General features: G+C 44.7%; 1 protein-coding gene across 2 annotated transcripts in view; it reads left to right on the forward strand.

The window, feature by feature from the left end:
* The window catches only part of LOC115118973 (extracellular matrix protein 1-like), a 36,733-nt gene extending 19,305 nt beyond the window's left edge, over nucleotides 1-17,428 (forward strand). For both annotated transcript variants that reach the window (XM_065027751.1, XM_065027752.1), the window contains 4 exons: nucleotides 14,304-14,589; nucleotides 14,757-14,974; nucleotides 16,369-16,456; nucleotides 16,652-17,428. In XM_065027751.1, coding sequence (XP_064883823.1) covers nucleotides 14,304-14,589; nucleotides 14,757-14,974; nucleotides 16,369-16,456; nucleotides 16,652-16,834 — 775 coding nt within the window. In that variant the 3' untranslated portion in view covers nucleotides 16,835-17,428. The remainder of the gene's footprint in view (nucleotides 1-14,303; nucleotides 14,590-14,756; nucleotides 14,975-16,368; nucleotides 16,457-16,651) is intronic.
* Nucleotides 17,429-19,666: the final 2,238 nt, after the last annotated feature.

Genomic DNA, 19,666 nt, shown 5'->3' on the forward strand with positions numbered 1-19,666 from the left:
ATGTGTGGAAGTCAGGAGATGCTAAATGTGTTTATGTAGGCCTAATTAACTGTCAATTACCGTGAGACTGACCGTGGCATCAGTGGCTTCTAGGCTATGCTATGTGTGGAAGTCAGGAGATGCTAAATGTGTTTATGTAGGCCTAATTAATTGTCAATTACCGTGAGACTGACCGTGGCATCAGTGGCTTCTAGGCTATGCTATGTGTGGAAGTCAGGAGATGCTAAATGTGTTTATGTAGGCCTAATTAACTGTCAATTACCGTGAGACTGACCGTGGCATCAGTGGCTTCTAGGCTATGCTATGTGTGGAAGTCAGGAGATGCTAAATGTGTTTATGTAGGCCTAATTAACTGTCAATTACCGTGAGACTGACCGTGGCATCAGTGGCTTCTAGGCTATGCTATGTGTGGAAGTCAGGAGATGCTAAATGTGTTCATGTAGGCCTAATTAACTGTCAATTACCGTGAGCCTGACCGTGGCATCAGTGGCTTCTAGGCTATGCTATGTGTGGAAGTCAGGAGATGCTAAATGTGTTCATGTAGGCCTAATTAACTGTCAATTACCGTGAGACTGACCGTGGCATCAGTGGTTGTAGGCTATGCTATGTGTGGAAGTCAGGAGATGCTAAATGTGTTCATGTAGGCCTAATTAACTGTCAATTACCGTGAGACTGACCGTGGCATCAGTGGCTTCTAGGCTATGCTATGTGTGGAAGTCAGGAGATGCTAAATGTGTTCATGTAGGCCTAATTAACTGTCAATTACCGTGAGACTGACCGTGGCATCAGTGGTTGTAGGCTATGCTATGTGTGGAAGTCAGGAGATGCTAAATGTGTTCATGTAGGCCTAATTAACTGTCAATTACCGTGAGACTGACCGTGGCATCAGTGGCTTCTAGGCTATGCTATGTGTGGAAGTCAGGAGATGCTAAATGTGTTCATGTAGGCCTAATTAACTGTCAATTACCGTGAGCCTGACCGTGGCATCAGTGGCTTCTAGGCTATGCTATGTGTGGAAGTCAGGAGATGCTAAATGTGTTTATGTAGGCCTAATTAACTGTCAATTACCGTGAGACTGACCGTGGCATCAGTGGCTTCTAGGCTATGCTATGTGTGGAAGTCAGGAGATGCTAAATGTGTTTATGTAGGCCTAATTAATTGTCAATTACCGTGAGACTGACCGTGGCATCAGTGGCTTCTAGGCTATGCTATGTGTGGAAGTCAGGAGATGCTAAATGTGTTTATGTAGGCCTAATTAACTGTCAATTACCGTGAGACTGACCGTGGCATCAGTGGCTTCTAGGCTATGCTATGTGTGGAAGTCAGGAGATGCTAAATGTGTTTATGTAGGCCTAATTAACTGTCAATTACCGTGAGACTGACCGTGGCATCAGTGGCTTCTAGGCTATGCTATGTGTGGAAGTCAGGAGATGCTAAATGTGTTCATGTAGGCCTAATTAACTGTCAATTACCGTGAGCCTGACCGTGGCATCAGTGGTTGTAGGCTATGCTATGTGTGGAAGTCAGGAGATGCTAAATGTGTTCATGTAGGCCTAATTAACTGTCAATTACCGTGAGACTGACCGTGGCATCAGTGGCTTCTAGGCTATGCTATGTGTGGAAGTCAGGAGATGCTAAATGTGTTCATGTAGGCCTAATTAACTGTCAATTACCGTGAGACTGACCGTGGCATCAGTGGTTGTAGGCTATGCTATGTGTGGAAGTCAGGAGATGCTAAATGTGTTCATGTAGGCCTAATTAACTGTCAATTACCGTGAGACTGACCGTGGCATCAGTGGCTTCTAGGCTATGCTATGTGTGGAAGTCAGGAGATGCTAAATGTGTTCATGTAGGCCTAATTAACTGTCAATTACCGTGAGCCTGACCGTGGCATCAGTGGCTTCTAGGCTATGCTATGTGTGGAAGTCAGGAGATGCTAAATGTGTTCATGTAGGCCTAATTAACTGTCAATTACCGTGAGACTGACCGTGGCATCAGTGGCTTCTAGGCTATGCTATGTGTGGAAGTCAGGAGATGCTAAATGTGTTTATGTAGGCCTAATTAATTGTCAATTACCGTGAGACTGACCGTGGCATCAGTGGCTTCTAGGCTATGCTATGTGTGGAAGTCAGGAGATGCTAAATGTGTTTATGTAGGCCTAATTAACTGTCAATTACCGTGAGACTGACCGTGGCATCAGTGGCTTCTAGGCTATGCTATGTGTGGAAGTCAGGAGATGCTAAATGTGTTTATGTAGGCCTAATTAACTGTCAATTACCGTGAGCCTGACCGTGGCATCAGTGGCTTCTAGGCTATGCTATGTGTGGAAGTCAGGAGATGCTCAACGTGTTTATGTAGGCCTAATTAACTGTCAATTACCGTGAGCCTGACCGTGGCATCAGTGGCTTCTAGGCTATGCTATGTGTGGAAGTCAGGAGATGCTAAATGTGTTTATGTAGGCCTAATTAACTGTAAATTACCGTGAGACTGACCGTGGCATCAGTGGTTGTAGGCTATGCTATGTGTGGAAGTCAGGAGATGCTAAATGTGTTCATGTAGGCCTAATTAACTGTCAATTACCGTGAGCCTGACCGTGGCATCAGTGGCTTCTAGGCTATGCTATGTGTGGAAGTCAGGAGATGCTAAATGTGTTCATGTAGGCCTAATTAACTGTCAATTACCGTGAGCCTGACCGTGGCATCAGTGGTTGTAGGCTATGCTATGTGTGGAAGTCAGGAGATGCTAAATGTGTTCATGTAGGCCTAATTAACTGTCAATTACCGTGAGACTGACCGTGGCATCAGTGGTTGTAGGCTATGCTATGTGTGGAAGTCAGGAGATGCTAAATGTGTTCATGTAGGCCTAATTAACTGTCAATTACCGTGAGACTGACCGTGGCATCAGTGGCTTCTAGGCTATGCTATGTGTGGAAGTCAGGAGATGCTAAATGTGTTTATGTAGACCTAATTAACTGTCAATTACCGTGAGCCTGACCGTGGCATCAGTGGCTTCTAGGCTATGCTATGTGTGGAAGTCAGGAGATGCTCAACGTGTTTATGTAGGCCTAATTAACTGTCAATTACCGTGAGCCTCACCGTGGCATCAGTGGCTTCTAGGCTATGCTATGTGTGGAAGTCAGGAGATGCTAAATGTGTTCATGTAGGCCTAATTAACTGTCAATTACCGTGAGACTGACCGTGGCATCAGTGGTTGTAGGCTATGCTATGTGTGGAAGTCAGGAGATGCTAAATGTGTTTATGTAGGCCTAATTAACTGTCAATTACCGTGAGACTGACCGTGGCATCAGTGGCTTCTAGGCTATGCTATGTGTGGAAGTCAGGAGATGCTAAATGTGTTTATGTGGGCCTAATTAACTGTCAATTACCGTGAGACTGACCGTGGCATCAGTGGCTTCTAGGCTATGCTATGTGTGGAAGTCAGGAGATGCTAAATGTGTTCATGTAGGCCTAATTAACTGTCAATTACCGTGAGACTGACCGTGGCATCAGTGGCTTCTAGGCTATGCTATGTGTGGAAGTCAGGAGATGCTAAATGTGTTCATGTAGGCCTAATTAACTGTCAATTACCGTGAGCCTGACCGTGGCATCAGTGGCTTCTAGGCTATGCTATGTGTGGAAGTCAGGAGATGCTAAATGTGTTCATGTAGGCCTAATTAACTGTCAATTACCGTGAGACTGACCGTGGCATCAGTGGCTTCTAGGCTATGCTATGTGTGGAAGTCAGGAGATGCTAAATGTGTTCATGTAGGCCTAATTAACTGTCAATTACCGTGAGACTGACCGTGGCATCAGTGGTTGTAGGCTATGCTATGTGTGGAAGTCAGGAGATGCTAAATGTGTTCATGTAGGCCTAATTAACTGTCAATTACCGTGAGACTGACCGTGGCATCAGTGGCTTCTAGGCTATGCTATGTGTGGAAGTCAGGAGATGCTAAATGTGTTTATGTAGGCCTAATTAACTGTCAATTACCGTGAGCCTGACCGTGGCATCAGTGGCTTCTAGGCTATGCTATGTGTGGAAGTCAGGAGATGCTCAAATGTTTATGTAGGCCTAATTAACTGTCAATTACCGTGAGCCTGACCGTGGCATCAGTGGCTTCTAGGCTATGCTATGTGTGGAAGTCAGGAGATGCTAAATGTGTTTATGTAGGCCTAATTAACTGTCAATTACCGTGAGACTGACCGTGGCATCAGTGGTTGTAGGCTATGCTATGTGTGGAAGTCAGGAGATGCTAAATGTGTTCATGTAGGCCTAATTAACTGTCAATTACCGTGAGACTGACCGTGGCATCAGTGGTTGTAGGCTATGCTATGTGTGGAAGTCAGGAGATGCTAAATGTGTTCATGTAGGCCTAATTAACTGTCAATTACCGTGAGACTGACCGTGGCATCAGTGGCTTCTAGGCTATGCTATGTGTGGAAGTCAGGAGATGCTAAATGTGTTTATGTAGGCCTAATTAACTGTCAATTACCGTGAGCCTGACCGTGGCATCAGTGGCTTCTAGGCTATGCTATGTGTGGAAGTCAGGAGATGCTCAACGTGTTTATGTAGGCCTAATTAACTGTCAATTACCGTGAGCCTGACCGTGGCATCAGTGGCTTCTAGGCTATGCTATGTGTGGAAGTCAGGAGATGCTAAATGTGTTTATGTAGGCCTAATTAACTGTCAATTACCGTGAGACTGACCGTGGCATCAGTGGTTGTAGGCTATGCTATGTGTGGAAGTCAGGAGATGCTAAATGTGTTCATGTAGGCCTAATTAACTGTCAATTACCGTGAGCCTGACCGTGGCATCAGTGGCTTCTAGGCTATGCTATGTGTGGAAGTCAGGAGATGCTAAATGTGTTCATGTAGGCCTAATTAACTGTCAATTACCGTGAGACTGACCGTGGCATCAGTGGCTTCTAGGCTATGCTATGTGTGGAAGTCAGGAGATGCTAAATGTGTTCATGTAGGCCTAATTAACTGTCAATTACCGTGAGCCTGACCGTGGCATCAGTGGCTTCTAGGCTATGCTATGTGTGGAAGTCAGGAGATGCTAAATGTGTTCATGTAGGCCTAATTAACTGTCAATTACCGTGAGACTGACCGTGGCATCAGTGGCTTCTAGGCTATGCTATGTGTGGAAGTCAGGAGATGCTAAATGTGTTCATGTAGGCCTAATTAACTGTCAATTACCGTGAGACTGACCGTGGCATCAGTGGTTGTAGGCTATGCTATGTGTGGAAGTCAGGAGATGCTAAATGTGTTCATGTAGGCCTAATTAACTGTCAATTACCGTGAGCCTGACCGTGGCATCAGTGGCTTCTAGGCTATGCTATGTGTGGAAGTCAGGAGATGCTAAATGTGTTCATGTAGGCCTAATTAACTGTCAATTACCGTGAGCCTGACCGTGGCATCAGTGGTTGTAGGCTATGCTATGTGTGGAAGTCAGGAGATGCTAAATGTGTTCATGTAGGCCTAATTAACTGTCAATTACCGTGAGACTGACCGTGGCATCAGTGGTTGTAGGCTATGCTATGTGTGGAAGTCAGGAGATGCTAAATGTGTTCATGTAGGCCTAATTAACTGTCAATTACCGTGAGACTGACCGTGGCATCAGTGGCTTCTAGGCTATGCTATGTGTGGAAGTCAGGAGATGCTAAATGTGTTTATGTAGGCCTAATTAACTGTCAATTACCGTGAGCCTGACCGTGGCATCAGTGGCTTCTAGGCTATGCTATGTGTGGAAGTCAGGAGATGCTAAATGTGTTTATGTAGGCCTAATTAACTGTCAATTACCGTGAGCCTGACCGTGGCATCAGTGGCTTCTAGGCTATGCTATGTGTGGAAGTCAGGAGATGCTAAATGTGTTCATGTAGGCCTAATTAACTGTCAATTACCGTGAGCCTGACCGTGGCATCAGTGGTTGTAGGCTATGCTATGTGTGGAAGTCAGGAGATGCTAAATGTGTTTATGTAGGCCTAATTAACTGTCAATTACCGTGAGACTGACCGTGGCATCAGTGGTTGTAGGCTATGCTATGTGTGGAAGTCAGGAGATGCTAAATGTGTTCATGTAGGCCTAATTAACTGTCAATTACCGTGAGACTGACCGTGGCATCAGTGGCTTCTAGGCTATGCTATGTGTGGAAGTCAGGAGATGCTAAATGTGTTCATGTAGGCCTAATTAACTGTCAATTACCGTGAGACTGACCGTGGCATCAGTGGCTTCTAGGCTATGCTATGTGTGGAAGTCAGGAGATGCTCAACGTGTTTATGTAGGCCTAATTAACTGTCAATTACCGTGAGACTGACCGTGGCATCAGTGGCTTCTAGGCTATGCTATGTGTGGAAGTCAGGAGATGCTAAATGTGTTTATGTGGGCCTAATTAACTGTCAATTACCGTGAGACTGACCGTGGCATCAGTGGCTTCTAGGCTATGCTATGTGTGGAAGTCAGGAGATGCTAAATGTGTTCATGTAGGCCTAATTAACTGTCAATTACCGTGAGCCTGACCGTGGCATCAGTGGCTTCTAGGCTATGCTATGTGTGGAAGTCAGGAGATGCTAAATGTGTTCATGTAGGCCTAATTAACTGTCAATTACCGTGAGACTGACCGTGGCATCAGTGGCTTCTAGGCTATGCTATGTGTGGAAGTCAGGAGATGCTAAATGTGTTCATGTAGGCCTAATTAACTGTCAATTACCGTGAGACTGACCGTGGCATCAGTGGTTGTAGGCTATGCTATGTGTGGAAGTCAGGAGATGCTAAATGTGTTCATGTAGGCCTAATTAACTGTCAATTACCGTGAGCCTGACCGTGGCATCAGTGGCTTCTAGGCTATGCTATGTGTGGAAGTCAGGAGATGCTAAATGTGTTCATGTAGGCCTAATTAACTGTCAATTACCGTGAGCCTGACCGTGGCATCAGTGGTTGTAGGCTATGCTATGTGTGGAAGTCAGGAGATGCTAAATGTGTTCATGTAGGCCTAATTAACTGTCAATTACCGTGAGACTGACCGTGGCATCAGTGGTTGTAGGCTATGCTATGTGTGGAAGTCAGGAGATGCTAAATGTGTTCATGTAGGCCTAATTAACTGTCAATTACCGTGAGACTGACCGTGGCATCAGTGGCTTCTAGGCTATGCTATGTGTGGAAGTCAGGAGATGCTAAATGTGTTTATGTAGGCCTAATTAACTGTCAATTACCGTGAGCCTGACCGTGGCATCAGTGGCTTCTAGGCTATGCTATGTGTGGAAGTCAGGAGATGCTCAACGTGTTTATGTAGGCCTAATTAACTGTCAATTACCGTGAGCCTGACCGTGGCATCAGTGGCTTCTAGGCTATGCTATGTGTGGAAGTCAGGAGATGCTAAATGTGTTCATGTAGGCCTAATTAACTGTCAATTACCGTGAGCCTGACCGTGGCATCAGTGGTTGTAGGCTATGCTATGTGTGGAAGTCAGGAGATGCTAAATGTGTTTATGTAGGCCTAATTAACTGTCAATTACCGTGAGACTGACCGTGGCATCAGTGGTTGTAGGCTATGCTATGTGTGGAAGTCAGGAGATGCTAAATGTGTTCATGTAGGCCTAATTAACTGTCAATTACCGTGAGACTGACCGTGGCATCAGTGGCTTCTAGGCTATGCTATGTGTGGAAGTCAGGAGATGCTAAATGTGTTTATGTAGGCCTAATTAACTGTCAATTACCGTGAGCCTGACCGTGGCATCAGTTGCTTCTAGGCTATGCTATGTGTGGAAGTCAGGAGATGCTCAACGTGTTTATGTAGGCCTAATTAACTGTCAATTACCGTGAGCCTGACCGTGGCATCAGTGGCTTCTAGGCTATGCTATGTGTGGAAGTCAGGAGATGCTAAATGTGTTTATGTAGGCCTAATTAACTGTCAATTACCGTGAGACTGACCGTGGCATCAGTGGTTGTAGGCTATGCTATGTGTGGAAGTCAGGAGATGCTAAATGTGTTCATGTAGGCCTAATTAACTGTCAATTACCGTGAGACTGACCGTGGCATCAGTGGCTTCTAGGCTATGCTATGTGTGGAAGTCAGGAGATGCTAAATGTGTTCATGTAGGCCTAATTAACTGTGAATTACCGTGAGACTGACCGTGGCATCAGTGGCTTCTAGGCTATGCTATGTGTGGAAGTCAGGAGATGCTAAATGTGTTTATGTAGGCCTAATTAACTGTCAATTACCGTGAGCCTGACCGTGGCATCAGTGGCTTCTAGGCTATGCTATGTGTGGAAGTCAGGAGATGCTCAACGTGTTTATGTAGGCCTAATTAACTGTCAATTACCGTGAGCCTGACCGTGGCATCAGTGGCTTCTAGGCTATGCTATGTGTGGAAGTCAGGAGATGCTCAACGTGTTTATGTAGGCCTAATTAACTGTCAATTACCGTGAGACTGACCGTGGCATCAGTGGCTTCTAGGCTATGCTATGTGTGGAAGTCAGGAGATGCTAAATGTGTTTATGTGGGCCTAATTAACTGTCAATTACTGTGAGACTGACCGTGGCATCAGTGGCTTCTAGGCTATGCTATGTGTGGAAGTCAGGAGATGCTAAATGTGTTCATGTAGGCCTAATTAACTGTCAATTACCGTGAGACTGACCGTGGCATCAGTGGCTTCTAGGCTATGCTATGTGTGGAAGTCAGGAGATGCTAAATGTGTTCATGTAGGCCTAATTAACTGTCAATTACCGTGAGCCTGACCGTGGCATCAGTGGCTTCTAGGCTATGCTATGTGTGGAAGTCAGGAGATGCTAAATGTGTTCATGTAGGCCTAATTAACTGTCAATTACCGTGAGACTGACCGTGGCATCAGTGGCTTCTAGGCTATGCTATGTGTGGAAGTCAGGAGATGCTAAATGTGTTCATGTAGGCCTAATTAACTGTCAATTACCGTGAGCCTGACCGTGGCATCAGTGGCTTCTAGGCTATGCTATGTGTGGAAGTCAGGAGATGCTAAATGTGTTCATGTAGGCCTAATTAACTGTCAATTACCGTGAGCCTGACCGTGGCATCAGTGGTTGTAGGCTATGCTATGTGTGGAAGTCAGGAGATGCTAAATGTGTTAATGTAGGCCTAATTAACTGTCAATTACCGTGAGACTGACCGTGGCATCAGTGGTTGTAGGCTATGCTATGTGTGGAAGTCAGGAGATGCTAAATGTGTTCATGTAGGCCTAATTAACTGTCAATTACCGTGAGACTGACCGTGGCATCAGTGGCTTCTAGGCTATGCTATGTGTGGAAGTCAGGAGATGCTAAATGTGTTCATGTAGGCCTAATTAACTGTGAATTACCGTGAGACTGACCGTGGCATCAGTGGCTTCTAGGCTATGCTATGTGTGGAAGTCAGGAGATGCTAAATGTGTTTATGTAGGCCTAATTAACTGTCAATTACCGTGAGCCTGACCGTGGCATCAGTGGCTTCTAGGCTATGCTATGTGTGGAAGTCAGGAGATGCTCAACGTGTTTATGTAGGCCTAATTAACTGTCAATTACCGTGAGCCTGACCGTGGCATCAGTGGCTTCTAGGCTATGCTATGTGTGGAAGTCAGGAGATGCTCAACGTGTTTATGTAGGCCTAATTAACTGTCAATTACCGTGAGACTGACCGTGGCATCAGTGGCTTCTAGGCTATGCTATGTGTGGAAGTCAGGAGATGCTAAATGTGTTTATGTGGGCCTAATTAACTGTCAATTACCGTGAGACTGACCGTGGCATCAGTGGCTTCTAGGCTATGCTATGTGTGGAAGTCAGGAGATGCTAAATGTGTTCATGTAGGCCTAATTAACTGTCAATTACCGTGAGACTGACCGTGGCATCAGTGGCTTCTAGGCTATGCTATGTGTGGAAGTCAGGAGATGCTAAATGTGTTTATGTGGGCCTAATTAACTGTCAATTACTGTGAGACTGACCGTGGCATCAGTGGCTTCTAGGCTATGCTATGTGTGGAAGTCAGGAGATGCTAAATGTGTTCATGTAGGCCTAATTAACTGTCAATTACCGTGAGACTGACCGTGGCATCAGTGGCTTCTAGGCTATGCTATGTGTGGAAGTCAGGAGATGCTAAATGTGTTCATGTAGGCCTAATTAACTGTCAATTACCGTGAGCCTGACCGTGGCATCAGTGGCTTCTAGGCTATGCTATGTGTGGAAGTCAGGAGATGCTAAATGTGTTCATGTAGGCCTAATTAACTGTCAATTACCGTGAGACTGACCGTGGCATCAGTGGCTTCTAGGCTATGCTATGTGTGGAAGTCAGGAGATGCTAAATGTGTTCATGTAGGCCTAATTAACTGTCAATTACCGTGAGCCTGACCGTGGCATCAGTGGCTTCTAGGCTATGCTATGTGTGGAAGTCAGGAGATGCTAAATGTGTTCATGTAGGCCTAATTAACTGTCAATTACCGTGAGCCTGACCGTGGCATCAGTGGTTGTAGGCTATGCTATGTGTGGAAGTCAGGAGATGCTAAATGTGTTCATGTAGGCCTAATTAACTGTCAATTACCGTGAGACTGACCGTGGCATCAGTGGTTGTAGGCTATGCTATGTGTGGAAGTCAGGAGATGCTAAATGTGTTCATGTAGGCCTAATTAACTGTCAATTACCGTGAGACTGACCGTGGCATCAGTGGCTTCTAGGCTATGCTATGTGTGGAAGTCAGGAGATGCTAAATGTGTTCATGTAGGCCTAATTAACTGTGAATTACCGTGAGACTGACCGTGGCATCAGTGGCTTCTAGGCTATGCTATGTGTGGAAGTCAGGAGATGCTAAATGTGTTTATGTAGGCCTAATTAACTGTCAATTACCGTGAGCCTGACCGTGGCATCAGTGGCTTCTAGGCTATGCTATGTGTGGAAGTCAGGAGATGCTCAACGTGTTTATGTAGGCCTAATTAACTGTCAATTACCGTGAGCCTGACCGTGGCATCAGTGGCTTCTAGGCTATGCTATGTGTGGAAGTCAGGAGATGCTCAACGTGTTTATGTAGGCCTAATTAACTGTCAATTACCGTGAGACTGACCGTGGCATCAGTGGCTTCTAGGCTATGCTATGTGTGGAAGTCAGGAGATGCTAAATGTGTTTATGTGGGCCTAATTAACTGTCAATTACCGTGAGACTGACCGTGGCATCAGTGGCTTCTAGGCTATGCTATGTGTGGAAGTCAGGAGATGCTAAATGTGTTCATGTAGGCCTAATTAACTGTCAATTACCGTGAGACTGACCGTGGCATCAGTGGCTTCTAGGCTATGCTATGTGTGGAAGTCAGGAGATGCTAAATGTGTTCATGTAGGCCTAATTAACTGTCAATTACCGTGAGCCTGACCGTGGCATCAGTGGCTTCTAGGCTATGCTATGTGTGGAAGTCAGGAGATGCTAAATGTGTTCATGTAGGCCTAATTAACTGTCAATTACCGTGAGACTGACCGTGGCATCAGTGGCTTCTAGGCTATGCTATGTGTGGAAGTCAGGAGATGCTAAATGTGTTTATGTAGGCCTAATTAACTGTCAATTATCGTGAGCCTGACCGTGGCATCAGTGGCTTCTAGGCTATGCTATGTGTGGAAGTCAGGAGATGCTAAATGTGTTTATGTGGGCCTAATTAACTGTCAATTACCGTGAGACTGACCGTGGCATCAGTGGCTTCTAGGCTATGCTATGTGTGGAAGTCAGGAGATGCTAAATGTGTTCATGTAGGCCTAATTAACTGTCAATTACCGTGAGACTGACCGTGGCATCAGTGGCTTCTAGGCTATGCTATGTGTGGAAGTCAGGAGATGCTAAATGTGTTTATGTGGGCCTAATTAACTGTCAATTACTGTGAGACTGACCGTGGCATCAGTGGCTTCTAGGCTATGCTATGTGTGGAAGTCAGGAGATGCTAAATGTGTTCATGTAGGCCTAATTAACTGTCAATTACCGTGAGACTGACCGTGGCATCAGTGGCTTCTAGGCTATGCTATGTGTGGAAGTCAGGAGATGCTAAATGTGTTCATGTAGGCCTAATTAACTGTCAATTACCGTGAGCCTGACCGTGGCATCAGTGGCTTCTAGGCTATGCTATGTGTGGAAGTCAGGAGATGCTAAATGTGTTCATGTAGGCCTAATTAACTGTCAATTACCGTGAGACTGACCGTGGCATCAGTGGCTTCTAGGCTATGCTATGTGTGGAAGTCAGGAGATGCTAAATGTGTTCATGTAGGCCTAATTAACTGTCAATTACCGTGAGCCTGACCGTGGCATCAGTGGCTTCTAGGCTATGCTATGTGTGGAAGTCAGGAGATGCTAAATGTGTTCATGTAGGCCTAATTAACTGTCAATTACCGTGAGCCTGACCGTGGCATCAGTGGCTTCTAGGCTATGCTATGTGTGGAAGTCAGGAGATGCTAAATGTGTTCATGTAGGCCTAATTAACTGTCAATTACCGTGAGACTGACCGTGGCATCAGTGGCTTCTAGGCTATGCTATGTGTGGAAGTCAGGAGATGCTAAATGTGTTTATGTAGGCCTAATTAACTGTCAATTACCGTGAGCCTGACCGTGGCATCAGTGGCTTCTAGGCTATGCTATGTGTGGAAGTCAGGAGATGCTAAATGTGTTCATGTAGGCCTAATTAACTGTCAATTACCGTGAGACTGACCGTGGCATCAGTGGTTGTAGGCTATGCTATGTGTGGGAGTCAGGAGATGCTAAATGTGTTCATGTAGGCCTAATTAACTGTCAACTACCGTGAGACTGACCGTGGCATCAGTGGCTTCTAGGCTATGCTATGTGTGGAAGTCAGGAGATGCTAAATGTGTTCATGTAGGCCTAATTAACTGTCAATTACCGTGAGCCTGACCGTGGCATCAGTGGCTTCTAGGCTATGCTATGTGTGGAAGTCAGGAGATGCTAAATGTGTTCATGTAGGCCTAATTAACTGTCAATTACCGTGAGCCTGACCGTGGCATCAGTGGTTGTAGGCTATGCTATGTGTGGAAGTCAGGAGATGCTAAATGTGTTTATGTAGGCCTAATTAACTGTCAATTACTGTGAGACTGACCGTGGCATCAGTGGTTGTAGGCTATGCTATGTGTGTAAGTCAGGAGATGCTAAATGTGTTCATGTAGGCCTAATTAACTGTGAATTACCGTGAGACTGACCGTGGCATCAGTGGCTTCTAGGCTATGCTATGTGTGGAAGTCAGGAGATGCTAAATGTGTTTATGTAGGCCTAATTAACTGTCAATTACCGTGAGCCTGACCGTGGCATCAGTGGCTTCTAGGCTATGCTATGTGTGGAAGTCAGGAGATGCTCAACGTGTTTATGTAGGCCTAATTAACTGTCAATTACCGTGAGACTGACCGTGGCATCAGTGGCTTCTAGGCTATGCTATGTGTGGAAGTCAGGAGATGCTAAATGTGTTCATGTAGGCCTAATTAACTGTCAATTACCGTGAGACTGACCGTGGCATCAGTGGTTGTAGGCTATGCTATGTGTGGAAGTCAGGAGATGCTAAATGTGTTCATGTAGGCCTAATTAACTGTCAATTACCGTGAGACTGACCGTGGCATCAGTGGTTGTAGGCTATGCTATGTGTGGAAGTCAGGAGATGCTAAATGTGTTCATGTAGGCCTAATTAACTGTCAATTACCGTGAGACTGACCGTGGCATCAGTGGCTTCTAGGCTATGCTATGTGTGGAAGTCAGGAGATGCTAAATGTGTTCATGTAGGCCTAATTAACTGTCAATTACCGTGAGCCTGACCGTGGCATCAGTGGCTTCTAGGCTATGCTATGTGTGGAAGTCAGGAGATGCTAAATGTGTTCATGTAGGCCTAATTAACTGTCAATTACCGTGAGCCTGACCGTGGCATCAGTGGTTGTAGGCTATGCTATGTGTGGAAGTCAGGAGATGCTAAATGTGTTCATGTAGGCCTAATTAACTGTCAATTACCGTGAGACTGACCGTGGCATCAGTGGCTTCTAGGCTATGCTATGTGTGGAAGTCAGGAGATGCTAAATGTGTTCATGTAGGCCTAATTAACTGTCAATTACCGTGAGCCTGACCGTGGCATCAGTGGCTTCTAGGCTATGCTATGTGTGGAAGTCAGGAGATGCTAAATGTGTTCATGTAGGCCTAATTAACTGTCAATTACTGTCACGTTATTTGCATGACAATCACCGGCAGACATTTCATGACCTCCAAAGCCCTCGTTTAGGGGTAACTGTAAAGTTCAAATTGTCATTTTTTATGGCAACGAATGACTACATGTATTGTGTCCTTTCCTCCCAGGTCCCAGCCCGGTCCGCGTACTATCAGAGGGGAGAAGCACAAGAAGAGCCCCCAAGCTACTCCCAGAGACTCTGACATCAGCTTTCCCCCTGGACGCCCCACTTTCGACAACATCGGATTGGTCTGCCATCTACGCAAGCACCGCCCTCTCTACACCCCCAAGTGCCTGCCACGTACAGGCTTTGGCTGGCTGGCCCGCCAATCAAAGGCCGTGAACCGCCTGGAGAGAGGGTTCAAACACTGCTGTAAGGGACAGGAGGACGTGCTACCCTGTGCTGAGGGAAAGGTAAGGAGTGTGTGTGTGTGGGCTATGTGCTATGGCCTGCCTACCTGCACTTGTCAACATGGGAAAAGTAAGGATCCAATTCATACCTATGCTGAAGAAGGCTACTAAACAGAAATATCTGTATAAATGATCCTCTATACAGTGAATTTTTATTTTATTTTTCTCAGTGGCGTGAGGTGCTTGACAGGTTCTGTGAGGAAGAGCAGAAGGGGAGGCCTCACAACTCCTCCTGTTGTGATGTGGGAGAAGGTGAGGACAGGTATACCTGTTTCTCCTCCCGCGCCCCTCATCCAGACTATGACCAAAAGCTAGACTCTGCCTCTGCCGCACCACAGACTCACACCCTCGGACACATCTGTGAAACATACAAGGTCATCAAGAAGAAGTAAGTGTGTTTGTTTAGCATTAGTGTGTGTGTGTGTGTGTTTAATTTGACCTTTTTCCTCCTCAGTCACATTTTTATGCTGCCCAGCCTGATTGTTTATCTTTCTGGGTGACAGAACCAGACCTTTCAGAAAGGGTACATTTCACTGTAGTAGATGGTGACTGTAGCTGTTTCCATCCGACTGGCGACAGATTTTAAATATTGCCATTTTTTCACAAGTGGTGTGTTTCCACCAAACTGACTTGTTGCTGATTTTTGTAGTGCTCACAAAATGTATTTTTTTCCATTTTCCTGAATAAAAATCTAAAGTTCAGTGTGTTTCCATCATATTTCCAACTCTACTGATAGATTTGTCACAGAAACGGTTGTTATAAATAGCTGTCCCAGGACAGCGGAGTCAATCACCACCTTCCGGAGACACCTGAAACCCCACCTCTTTAAGGAATACCTAGGATAGGATAAAGTAATCCTTCTCCCCCTCCCCCCCCCCTTAAAAGACCTAGATGCACTATTGTAAAGTGGCTGTTCCACTGGATGTCATAAGGTGAAAGCACCAATTTGTAAGTCGCTCTGGATAAGAGCGTCTGCTAAATGACTTAAATGTAATGTAAATGTAAATGTGCCAACTCTGGTCTTGGCACATTCGCTCGAGCCAACAACTAGCAGATACAGTGTGGGTAAGCTAGTCTACATGATGAGATTTATTATGGATAACAGTGACCAATATTTTTTTTTTTTTTCAAATGGCAGTCAATCATCAATCATCATGTCCCCAGAATAAGACCCTTAATATTTATTGGAAAGGAACATCAAGCTCATCACTGTGCACTTTCACTACCCTGTGAAGTTGATCATTTATTTAATCTGTAGCCTAATAAACTGTATAGTTTCCTGAGTCATAGTGGAAGGACCACACCATATCACGTGACTACAAGATTACTTTGCTATGATGGTTATTATATCAATATTTGCACATAAAGCTGTTTCCACCGCCATTTCTCACATAATACATTTTACGGACACAAAAAGATCCCACCATGTCAAACAAACAGTTATCTCTTGGCATTTATAACATTTCACTGAAACCTCCTGTTTCCATTACAGTTGTTGTGGTTTTGTTTTATACGGTATGACCTTACTCACAGTAAAACTGTGGATGGAAACGTGGTTAATGACATTATAATTCCAGATTTGCATTGTATCAAAAACCATTACCAAGAGTTTAAAAACAGTAGGATACAATAACTTTCACAAGTATCTTATTACAGCAGCTAGTTTGATCCAGGGACATTTGTACATATCTGTCTAACAAAGCCCTTTGACTGATTTGGTTTGATTATCGAGTAAAACAAAGATGTAGTATACTGAGATGATCTTGCAATCTGCTCTCTCAGGTTCCCTGTGGCTCTCCCTGTCCAGAACTTAGTGGACCAATGCTGCCCCCTGCCAGCAGACCAGAGAACTGCATGTGTTCAGATACAGGTGAGTTTGACACAGGTTCACACAGACAACCCCATATCTCATATTAACCAGGTTGTCCCATTGGGATAAAATGAACATGATTGGCCTTCAGGTGTCTACAGGATCTTAGACTTAAAGTTATATTGTAGGTCTAAGGATGTAGCAGGCTTTTTGTTATTGTTGTTTTCATAACTTCTCTCTTTGACTGTGAACCAGCTAGTGACGCTGGCAGAGAGCCGCTGTTCTGCAGAGAAGCCCTCCTCCCCTGCTGTCTTCCAGAAATGCTGCTCTCCTTCCTCTCAGGACGCCCCTAAGTGCCTCTCCGGCCTGCTCATGAATGCCATCACCAAGGCAACCAAGTCCCCACGCCTTAGAAAGAGGAAATGCCCCCTCGCCTGATTTTTGTTTATGTTGATAACTTTTCACGTTTCACTCTGATGGCAGTGGGCCAATCTGAATTGGCAGTCAGGGGATTTGTGCAGTAGTCACTACATGACCATGATAGAATTGGCTAATACAGAAGAACTGTTGAGCAATTGCATGATTTAGTCAAACAGGAGTTAGGGTGTGGGTAAGAGTAAGAATTTATAGTTAGAAAGTTACATTTATTCTATATTTTCTAGCATGGCCAGATGACAACTAATTAATGTATGGTATCCGAGTGCACATAATATTTCAGTATTACTGTCAGTGTCTGTCATTAAGAGGGTGTTATAATGATAGAACACCTGGAGAGCTGATATATCTGCTTTACGAATGAAATCACCATTTGTATGACCACTTATTTTTATACTCATGTTTCAGATTAGTTAGTTGTATTTTCTTATAGCTACAGAACTGCTAGTCCAGTTCTTCTGTATATTTTCAAAATGTTTCCTGTGCCATGTTATAATCATTTTGGAGTGAAGCACTGCCAGTTATTGTAGTTTGTCATTATCTGACACATGAACAACATTGAAATGATTATTTGAATAAACTGACATGTTGATGGAAGTGGACTTTATGTTATAGTGACTGTGTGACTGACATGTTGATGGAAGTGGACTTTATGTTATAGTGACTGTGTGACTGACATTTATCCACTAAGTTAGTGTAGTAGAACTTGCATTAATAGAGCCGGACAGGGTCCTCACTAGCTGTCACAGCCACAGAGTTTAGCCCAAAGCCTGGCAGATGGCGATATTGAGTGGTTTTATCTCACCGTCCAAAGGCATTGTATGAAGCCGGTTATATACACTTGTATCCCCGGTGGACCGGTTCTTACATGAAACATTCTCCATTCAGGCTGCAAAGGCATCGATTTTCTCAATTTGATTTAGTGGTGAGAAGGCAGAAAAATATGGGGAAAATATGTGCTTTATTTATGAAACACTATTTTCCACCACCATGCCAGAGTGGCTAAGAATGTTAGTCCCAGATGTTGCATATTGCATTCAGCCAGTCAGGTTGCAGAAGTCTGTACACCCCACCCATAGCAGCGTTGGAGGATGTTTCTGGTTTTCAGGGACACAGTATTTTTTAACTAACTTCTGTTTCCCCTGAAAAACAGAAGTGGGGACTCCGCTCAGGCTTCTTTCAATGCCTGCTATGTTAGTTTACCCCTGGCTGAACTGGGAGGGCAACATCAGGGAAGAGCGCGCTTGTTTGAAATGGAAAAGCGTTGCAGTAGCTTTTGATAAAGAAGAACATCAAGACGAAGATTGTGGAGATTGTGACAGCCGGCTAAATGGCATCCCTTGAGAATGCAAGAACAAGATGTATATCAGGCGATGTGCAGTATTATCATAAGGAGATGTATATTTGAAATACGGAGGAGGACTGGAGGGAAAAGAGAGGCAGAGGAGGTCTAAGAGAGAGAGGAAGGAAGAGGCTGAGCTTGAGTTGATTACAAATGGCGGAAAAAAGGGAGATCATTTGCTAAAGAAGAATTGTAGAAAGTGTTAGCAGATTGAGCTGAAGACAGTAGGAGTGAAGTTTTGGGAAAAACTGGACCCCTGCCTTTTGGCTGATCCATTTGTGATTTCAGGCTGGGTTAAAACAGAGATGGGTGCTGTGGAATCGGTGAGGGTAACCAGAAGTGGTCTTGTGATAATTGTTTGTGTTTCTGCTGGTCAGAGGGAGAAGGCATTCCACATTAAACGAATGGGGGCAAGACATGTGAATTGTTTTGCTCTCAAGATAATGGCACCATTGAAAGGATGATTACTGGGTTAACAGTAAATGTAAAAGTTGACCAACTGAAGGGGAAGATTCCCGGTGTTTGTGATGCTTGTCATTTGGTGCGACACAGACAACATGGCAAGTGGTGAAACAGAAGAGTCATTGTCTGTTCTTTTGAGTTTTGATGTTGAGTCTTTGCCCAACAATGTGATGTGAGGATATTTAAGTTATCCTGTATGAGATTTTGTGCCAAATACATTACGTTGTTACAGGTGTCAAGCTTTTGGGCATGTGGCAGCAGTGTGTTGGAGGGAGATTCCTAGTTGTGAGAAGGGCATGAGACAAAGGAATGTGTAGCATTGGGGAAGGTAGTGGTATGTGTTAGTTGTAGGGGTGCCGATGGGGCTGAGGATCAAAAATGTCCAGTGCAAGAGAGGCAGGTTGAGGTTTCCTGGGTTAGAGTAGTGCAGAAGTTGCCATATGCTGAGGCAGTGAAGAAAGTATAGTAAGATGGGTCAAGGGGAGGGATCATGAGAGGGGTGATGTGAGTTGTAGATCTGTACCAGTACAGAGGGATATGCCAAAAAGTGATATACATTTCAGGAAGATTGGATTTTGGGCATTTATAGCAATGGTTATCAACTGTACTGCAGGGATGGAACCTAAGTCGCAAAAAAATGATGTTGTGGTGGCAACTACAGAGAGGTATTTGGGTGTGCGGGCTTGACATCAGAAGAATTACTGGATGTGTTAAGGTTGTTGGCCTGAGGTAGGACTAAATAGATTTAAATAGTGGAGTAGGGTGGTGTTAATTTTATTCATTTTTTTTGTAGTATTAGATGGTAGGATATTTGTTTATTTATTTTTTAAAGGAAAGTATAAGGGAGTTGTACTCCAGTCTGGTAGGTGGCGGTAATGCCAGTTTATTGGATGCCAACCACCGTTAAACGTCATCGAAGAAGAAGAAGAGCGCAAATTGCATTACCAACTCTATCTATTATGATGGTGGAAAATGGTGTTTCATAAAGAAAGTATGCATATTATCTCTGTCCCCCCCCGCCTCCTCGCCAT

The sequence above is a fragment of the Oncorhynchus nerka genome, linkage group LG14, assembly GCF_034236695.1.
Source record: "Oncorhynchus nerka isolate Pitt River linkage group LG14, Oner_Uvic_2.0, whole genome shotgun sequence".
NCBI classification, from domain to species: Eukaryota; Metazoa; Chordata; class Actinopteri; order Salmoniformes; family Salmonidae; genus Oncorhynchus; species Oncorhynchus nerka.